The sequence below is a fragment of the Centruroides sculpturatus genome, unplaced genomic scaffold (assembly GCF_000671375.1).
Source record: "Centruroides sculpturatus isolate CEXI.00-Female unplaced genomic scaffold, Cexi_2.0 scaffold31, whole genome shotgun sequence".
Taxonomy (NCBI): domain Eukaryota; kingdom Metazoa; phylum Arthropoda; class Arachnida; order Scorpiones; family Buthidae; genus Centruroides; species Centruroides sculpturatus.
The window spans coordinates 932,571-941,793 of record NW_019384496.1 but is presented as its reverse complement, the minus strand read 5'-3'; the positions used below and the strand labels follow the sequence as shown (position 1 = coordinate 941,793).

At 29.5% G+C, this 9,223-nt stretch overlaps 1 protein-coding gene across 1 annotated transcript in view; it reads right to left on the bottom strand.

Moving 5' to 3' along the window:
* Nucleotides 1-9,223, bottom strand: part of LOC111621948 (signal-induced proliferation-associated 1-like protein 2) — a 77,121-nt gene that overhangs the window by 59,112 nt on the left and 8,786 nt on the right. Inside the window, exons 3-4 of the mRNA XM_023364208.1 lie at nucleotides 2,268-2,434; nucleotides 343-531 (exon numbers count right to left, since the gene is read on the bottom strand). Of these exons, the coding sequence (XP_023219976.1) occupies nucleotides 343-531; nucleotides 2,268-2,434 (356 nt within the window). The remainder of the gene's footprint in view (nucleotides 1-342; nucleotides 532-2,267; nucleotides 2,435-9,223) is intronic.

Genomic DNA, 9,223 nt, shown 5'->3' with positions numbered 1-9,223 from the left:
GCTGCAATCTTTGGCTATGTCTTGGACTACTCAAATATTTTACGTTTTTGATACTAAATTAACTTCTGAAGTATGATTTTTTATTGTTTTTATATTTTTCAATATATTTATTCTGTTTGTACAAAATAAAAAAATAATTTTTAACAATACAATAGTCTTAACATCGACGAAAATTCAACGCGAAGCGACATGCAACGAAGAAAAATTTCAACATGGGATAGGTTAATATATTTTTTCGTACATAACTGGTTATCTGAAATATCGATTTTTCGAACAACCCCAGTCCCCAATTGATTCGGATAATCGACACTCTACTGTATTAAATAAATTATAGAAATTTACACTCTGTTCATCTAGCTTCAAAAGTTGTTCTTCTGTTTGATTTCCAGGAATTCCTAATCGTAGAGATGGTAACTGCAATTCTGGAACAACATATTCAAGAACCTCTCTTACATAATTTCCTCTGGTAGCATTAGTTCGAGCAAGAGATGGAATAGCTTCTTCTAAAATTGTTCCTCTCATCACAGTCAACTATAAAATTTATTACATATATTTTTGTCATTAGATATAGTATTTTAATATTTACAAATAATCTTAAAATTGAACAAAATCATATTTGGTACCATATTTTACTACTTATTTAAAGGAAATCAAAAATTGGTTTCCTTAAATAAGAAGTTTGTTTTTCATATTTAAAAATTATGTAGAAACAATCAAATATCAGTTATGTTGAATTATTAATATATTGTATTTAGATGAGAATACTCTAAAAAATTATTCACCAAAAATTTTTGAGATTATGCTGTATGAATTTTATTAAAGCAACAAATAATATTTAGCAATAGTTGTGATACTGTGATATGCATTTTTATAAAATATTTTACCAAATTTAATTAAGTTACAAGTCAAGCAATCTTTTATTTTTTAATGAAAAAAAGAGCATAAACAAGTTTGGGCCATTTTTAATTAAAAAAAAAAAAGTAAATGAAGAAACCAGAAGACAAAAGAAAGGTAATTGAAAAGTAACTCCTTTATATGATACCATTAATAAAAAATTTTTTGCCTAGTGAGTCACAAAATTTATATAGTACTTTATACTATGCACATATACAGTGTGTATCAGGAAAGATTGTCACAACTTTAAGTGGTAATAGAACATGGCAAAAGTAATAATTGTAATATATGTGTGGTCAGAAGTCGAGTGGTTTGCCACAAAAGGGAACTTTCTGGTGAGAAGGGCCACGTCTTGCACATATAGTTATTAGAAAGTTGTATGGCCACAGAAATACAACAATATTCAAATGCTGATATGTACTTCATGTATAGTGCTGCAAATAGCAATTCTGTTGAAACACAATGACTTTACCAGGAGAATTTTCCTAATAGGCCGGTTCCCTTTCAGTGTCTGCAGAGATAACTGTGTGAAATGAGGTTGTTCCTTGCTCACATCTAAAAAGCCTTATTTATAAAATTCTTATTGAGTCTCCCAAAGATCCTATCGCCAGAATTAGTGCTGCTGCTGCAGACGTACTTGACATGCTGGGTATCTTCCAAAGTGTATGCCAATCACTTCATCACCATTGTGATGCATGTATTGGTGGTCATTCATTTGAACAATTCTTGTAAAATAAAACATTATTTCTTATAAATATCCATGATTAAAACAATTTTCATTTTCCATGTTCTTTATATTTACTGTGTTCACATTTTACCATGCATTGTATTACGACAATTGTTACTTTTGTCATGTTCTATCACCCCTTAAAGTTGTGACATTACACCCTGTATGTCCCACATACATCAATATACATACAATTTTAAAGTAAACAAAAATTTTAAAATCATTCAAAGAATATGTTTTGCTTTGTATCATGTTTCTCATTTGAAGCACTTCTACTGCAGATGAACATAATGGATTATGATTTGTAAAAATGGTTTGATTCTAGTCATCTCAATTCAAGTATTTATATCAAATAATTTACGTAACCTTATATTTGGAATATAAAATTATATATGTATAGTTATATATAGTGAATGCAATATTTATTAAATTTACTTTTTCTGGAAATTTACCAATTTTTAAAGTGTGAAAATATTACAGAAATTATAGAAGCCATAGTCATAAAATACACCTATCTTATATGAAGCAGATTCTATTTTAATCTAATACAGTCTTAAGTTTTATTTAAATGGATAAATAATTGTTTGGTTTGTATCTATATAAAAAAAACATAATAAATAATAAATATATATATTATATTGCTTACCTCACTAGTACGAACAATCAATCTAAACTGATACTGAACAGGCATTATATTATTTGTACTTCCTAGATTTGAACTATTTATTAAATCTAAATGCTCAACCTTTTCTCGCCGAATACTTATTGCAACAGGACCAAGAGTTTCATCAATTCCAAACCAATTTTGATGATCTTTAATAAATGAAATTATTATTATTTTTATCATCATCATAGAATAATTAAGTAAATAATAATAATAAACTTATTGCATTATATGTAATTATAGCAGAATAAAATAAAAATTCAAAACTATTCAAACTTAAAATTTAAACTATAAATCTTCTGCTTTAAACAACAGTAAGTGTTATATTATTAAACCTACTATACATAATGGATTTAGGAATCTATTGCATTTATGAAAAGTTGTTTCTGAAACAAATTCTCATAAATGAAGATTAAAATTATTATTAATTTAAAAAAAAAAAGTATAATTCATTCTTAAGTTAAATCTCTTTATTAAATGAAAAGATATCATTTAGTTTAATTTTTTTTTATCAAACATGCTAGAATATCATCTATTTGCAAAATCAAAAACAAAATATCAATAACAAAAATTATCAAACTCAATCCAGCTAAACATTTTTTTTTTATTATATCCCTAAATAAGACTATTACTTTAATTCATAAAACACACAGCACCAGAATAAATCATAATTATTCATTGAAGACTTATCAGAGCATTCAATTTTCATCCTTTTTGACATCATTGTCTTCAAAGCTAACTTAACAATATCATCATTCAGCAGATTTATCTGTCACCAGTATGAGCCAGCAAAACTTTCAGTGAAAACTTTATCATCATCATCCCCAAAAAACACAGTTGCTCATTTAAGCAGAAAAGAGACTGCTAAGATTTTCTTTGACCACAACAGTCCAGTGATCATTAAATTTTGAAGGAGAGGCAAAAGCATCGATGCTGTCTAATATCATAAAATCTTGCAACATCTATACATGGCAATAAAGAACAAATATCCAGTTTATTGAAAAAAGATATAATCTTACTGCATGACAATGTGAAACCCCATGCAAGCAGAATGACTAGACACATTTGAAAAACTGAAGTGGAAAACAACACATTATACATCACAGCCTCAATATTGCTCCCATAAAATTTACTCATTTTTGGTGACATAAAAAAACAGCTAAAAGGTCACAGGTTTGCATCAGAAGATGAAGTGAAAGAGGTAATCACAGGTTTCTTCCATTAAAAGACAAAAAAATCCTACAAGCATGAAATCATCAGGCTCATAAGGAAGCAGGATAAATCCTCAATGCTGGTGGCAATTACTTTTAATCTAAACACACCAGTTGATGAATAAATTGTATTACCTCAATTTCATTTGATTCATTCTAATACACAGAGTTCAGCTTTAGATGTCTAACTTTGAATAAAAAAATAAACTATATGAAATTTTTAAAATGTGTTCTAATAATTCATGCTTTGAAACCATATCAACTAAAAATGCATTGACTATAAAAAGTAAATTATTATATGTTAAATATATTAATGAAAATTTAATATAAAATTGAAAGTAAAAACTTTAAATAAGGCTAGATGATCTGCTAAATTATCAAGCTTTAATAAGGCTAAGTTAATAGAAATTAAGTAATTTGTTTAGATTAGGCAGTTAGGCCACCATATCATGATAATTTTAATAAATTAATTTTTCATTTAGAATTTCTGGAAGAAAAAATGAGCTGATTAATTTGAACCTGCAACTTACCATGTAGATATGTTGCCAGTTACACTACATTGACCTCTGTCCAATCTCCAGTTCCAGAATTTTAGACAAATTACAGTGGGTGATCGGTTAACGAACGTAATCCATTTCAAGACTTTGTTCGTTATCCAATTATCTATTTACCATAGGTTTTTATGGGAATTTGATTAATTCATTCTGGACACTCCAAAAAATACAAAAATATATACTTTCTTACTACATTTATTTACATGTAATAGTAAAAATACATATATACACAGTCTTGCATTTTTATTAGTCATGTTTTTTCCGTTTGTGGGAGTTAAAGAATCTTTCTAATGTCGATTGCTTTTCTCTTTTCTTCGAGATTTTTCAGAAGTAATTAATAGTATTGTAACTGTAGAGATCCCCAACTCCATTAACCTTATTCTGGTTTGGATGCTACTCGAATGATCGTTGTTCTGACATCCTCCCACTTCTTCAAAAGATCTTAAGTAGCAGATGTCGACATTGGCTTTCGTCTTCCTCTTTTTCAAAAGAAAACACATCTCGCTGAGTTTCTTGGTATTCTTGATTTGAGAGTTCTTGGAGTTCTTCTGTCATCAGATCAGTTTCAGGTTCCATTATGAGCTCTAAAATGCTGTTTATTTCTCAGATATGATTTTCATTATTCCATTAGCAGCAGCTTGAGATTTCTTGATATATCTTTCATAGCTAAGATTGTGCTTACCTGTTCAAGCCATACTGTCTAGCAACATCAGACATCTTGTGCCCACTTTCTACCTTGGTTATTATCTCTTACTTGGTTTCTACAGTGAGCACAGTTCTTGACACTCCTCTTTTTAGGCTCCATAATATTATCAGTTTCTTTTTTAAATAAAAAGCACTTAAATGGGACAGTTAAACTTTCACCTTTCATAAATAAACCCCCAACACAAAACTTAACAATTGCCCATCCAACAGTCTTGTGAAGACTGTAAAAAACTATTTGTCAGAAAGGTAAACAAAAAGCTGGAATTATAAGGGAGAGTTTCAAAATTTGGAGGAATATTATTCAGTAAAGAGTTCGTTATCCGATCATAAAAATCTTTTGCGAAAGTGTTCGTTATCCAATTTGTTCACTATCCGAACTGTTCGTTAACTGATCACCCACTGTACTTCAATTCTAATTATTAACTTAGCCTTATTATAGCCAGATAATTTGGCAGAACATCTAGCTTTATTTAAAACTAATCAGAATTGTGGAATTGTTGTTTACATATATATATTCCATGCTGGGTAAAAACAATAGTTGTCTGAGTGCCATAGAGGTGGGCTGTGAGTGTTTAAATCATCCCCAGTTAGCACCTTAAGTAACCTCATAGTTATATCCAAATGAATAGTTCTAGAAGTAAAGATTGGATGGAGGTACAGGTAATGTAACTGGCAACACATTGGCACAATAAGTAGAAATTATGGGTTTGAGTTCCACTCAGGGCAGATTCATTTCTTTCAGAAATTTGAAATTAAAAATTAATTTATTACAATTATTAAAATTAACATAAAATGACAGCCTAACCTCTTACCTCTAGATAAATTATTTTGTTGAAGGGAGGCCAGTATTTAAATGAAACTTAATTTTCTAATTATGAGTGGTTATTTGTTTTGTGAGCAATAAAATAATTTAAAAATAATTTTTAACGATACAATAGCAATAGCATAACGATACAATCTAATTATTAACTTAGCCTTGTTATAGCAAATCATCTGGTCTTATTTAAAAGTAATCAGATTTGTAGTTGTTATTGTCAAAGTTTTTACATATACAAGTAGAGCATCGATTATCCGACTCAATTGGGGACTCGGATTGGTCAGATAACTGAAAAAAATTGGATAACCGAAAAGAATGAAAAAAATACATTATTAGTATAGTATATTAGTATATCCATGTAATTAGTATATTAGTATATCGCTATTAACCTACTTTGCGTTGAATTTTCATTGATGTTAAGCCTAACAAATTTTTTTAAAAATAATAATCGTCGCTATTGTATCATTAAAAATTATTTTTAAATTATTTTATTGCTCACAAAACAAATAACCACTCATAATTAGAAAGTTAAGGTTCATTTAAATACTGGCCTCCCTTCAACAAAATAATTTATCTAGAGGTAAGAGGTTAGGCTGTCATTTTATGTTAATTTTAATAATTGTAATAAATTAATTTTTAATTTCAAATTTCTGAAAGAAATGAATCTGCCCTGAGTGGAACTCAAACCCATAATTTCTACTTATTGTGCCAATGTGTTGCCAGTTACATTACCTGTACCTCCATCCAATCTTTACTTCTAGAACTATTCATTTGGATATAACTATGAGGTTACTTAAGGTGCTAACTGGGGATGATTTAAACACTCACAGCCCACCTCTATGGCACTCAGACAACTATTGTTTTTACCCAGCATGGAATATATATATGTAAACAACAATTCCACAATTCTGATTAGTTTTAAATAAAGCTAGATGTTCTGCCAAATTATCTGGCTATAATAAGGCTAAGTTAATAATTAGAATTGAAGTACAGTGGGTGATCAGTTAACGAACAGTTCGGATAGTGAACAAATTGGATAACGAACACTTTCGCAAAAGATTTTTATGATCGGATAACGAACTCTTTACTGAATAATATTCCTCCAAATTTTGAAACTCTCCCTTATAATTCCAGCTTTTTGTTTACCTTTCTGACAAATAGTTTTTTACAGTCTTCACAAGACTGTTGGATGGGCAATTGTTAAGTTTTGTGTTGGGGGTTTATTTATGAAAGGTGAAAGTTTAACTGTCCCATTTAAGTGCTTTTTATTTAAAAAAGAAACTGATAATATTATGGAGCCTAAAAAGAGGAGTGTCAAGAACTGTGCTCACTGTAGAAACCAAGTAAGAGATAATAACCAAGGTAGAAAGTGGGCACAAGATGTCTGATGTTGCTAGACAGTATGGCTTGAACAGGTAAGCACAATCTTAGCTATGAAAGATATATCAAGAAATCTCAAGCTGCTGCTAATGGAATAATGAAAATCATATCTGAGAAATAAACAGCATTTTAGAGCTCATAATGGAACCTGAAACTGATCTGATGACAGAAGAACTCCAAGAACTCTCAAATCAAGAATACCAAGAAACTCAGCGAGATGTGTTTTCTTTTGAAAAAGAGGAAGACGAAAGCCAATGTCGACATCTGCTACTTAAGATCTTTTGAAGAAGTGGGAGGATGTCAGAACAACGATCATTCGAGTAGCATCCAAACCAGAATAAGGTTAATGGAGTTGGGGATCTCTACAGTTACAATACTATTAATTACTTCTGAAAAATCTCGAAGAAAAGAGAAAAGCAATCGACATTAGAAAGATTCTTTAACTCCCACAAACGGAAAAAACATGACTAATAAAAATGCAAGACTGTGTATATATGTATTTTTACTATTACATGTAAATAAATGTAGTAAGAAAGTATATATTTTTGTATTTTTTGGAGTGTCCAGAATGAATTAATCAAATTCCCATAAAAACCTATGGTAAATAGATAATTGGATAACGAACAAAGTCTTGAAATGGATTACGTTCGTTAACCGATCACCCACTGTAATTTGTCTAAAATTCTGGAACTGGAGATTGGACAGAGGTCAATGTAGTGTAACTGGCAACATATCTACATGGTAAGTTGCAGGTTCAAATTAATCAGCTCATTTTTTCTTCCAGAAATTCTAAATGAAAAATTAATTTATTAAAATTATCATGATATGGCAGATTAACTGCCTATGTCTAGACAAATTACTTCTTATCTAATTATTAACTTAGCCTTATTATAGCTTGATAATTTGGTAGATCTCTGGCTAATTAATTGTAGATCAATGGGGCACCTTTGCAATACCTCTTTCAGGAATTAGGGTTTCATCAATCTCTTTGATCTTCAAACTCAATGTTTAATATCCCTTAAAACAAAACACATCTTTCTTTTGAAAGACTAATTCTAACTCCTTTATCAAATGTTCTTGTGCAGTTTGTTTTCAACATGCATTTCATGCTTTTTCAAATGCATATGCTATCAAATTCTTCTAAAATAAACAATTTGAATTTAAAATGAAATAAAGATATTCTAAATTTATCAGACTTAGTAAATACCATGACAGGATTATGAGATTTTTTCATATAATCCAGATAACGTTGAAGAAATATATAAATTGTGATTGTAATCTATGAACCTGCTTAGGTAACAAAGTATTGTATTCTTTTTATGTCATGGACATAAAAAGAGCAACTAAAAGTGTTAATATGTAATAATTAAATATAAAATAATTAATCTCTTTACATTGTATGTAGATATTTTAAGTAGATAAACATGCTAAAGTTAACAAGACAAAATTTTCAGATATGCTTTTTACAATAATAAACTGCAATCATCTTTAATCTTAAGTTTTTTATAACAAGAAAAATATGATTTGTGGTATATTAAAGAAAAAAAGAGTATTTAATGTGAAAAGATCTTGCAAGATTTTAATGTACAAAAGGATATGAAATGATTGTTTTCTACAAAACATTGAATCATAAGATATATTGTATTATTGTTATGAACATACAGTCGACCCCCCCTATAAGATAGACATACGTTCCATTCTCTAGGAATCCGCTTTCTTACGAATCCTTCCAATCACAACCCGACACGTGTCAAGTTTACGGACTACGGCTGTTTGAAAGATTTTCTTCCATAAAATTAATCGATTCTAGACTAATCCGACTCAACATTTCCAAAATACGTATATATTTTTTGGGAATAATCCGTATAAACTACGCTATAAACAAAAAATTGTAGGATTACTTACCGAGTGTCACCATTCGACATTGCCATTGCTCAACATTGTTTTCGTCGCGGAACAGCTCAGCAAAGAGCGGCCGATTTCTAACAACTTATTTTTCTGTGAAAACTTCGTAGAACTTCGGAGACATCATTAATATAAATAATTTTAATCGCCGTTGAATAAGAAATGTTTCTTTCACAAGAAATGTATAAAATTACAGTACTGTATTAGACTTACGGTACCTAATTTACATACTGACAGACGATAGTTAGCGTAAAAATCTCCGTAGCGTGGCGCCACGCTAGACGGCGGAAATTATATATTTAATTATAACAAAGTTACAATAAGTTAATATATAATTATATATACAGTACCTAATTTATATATAAT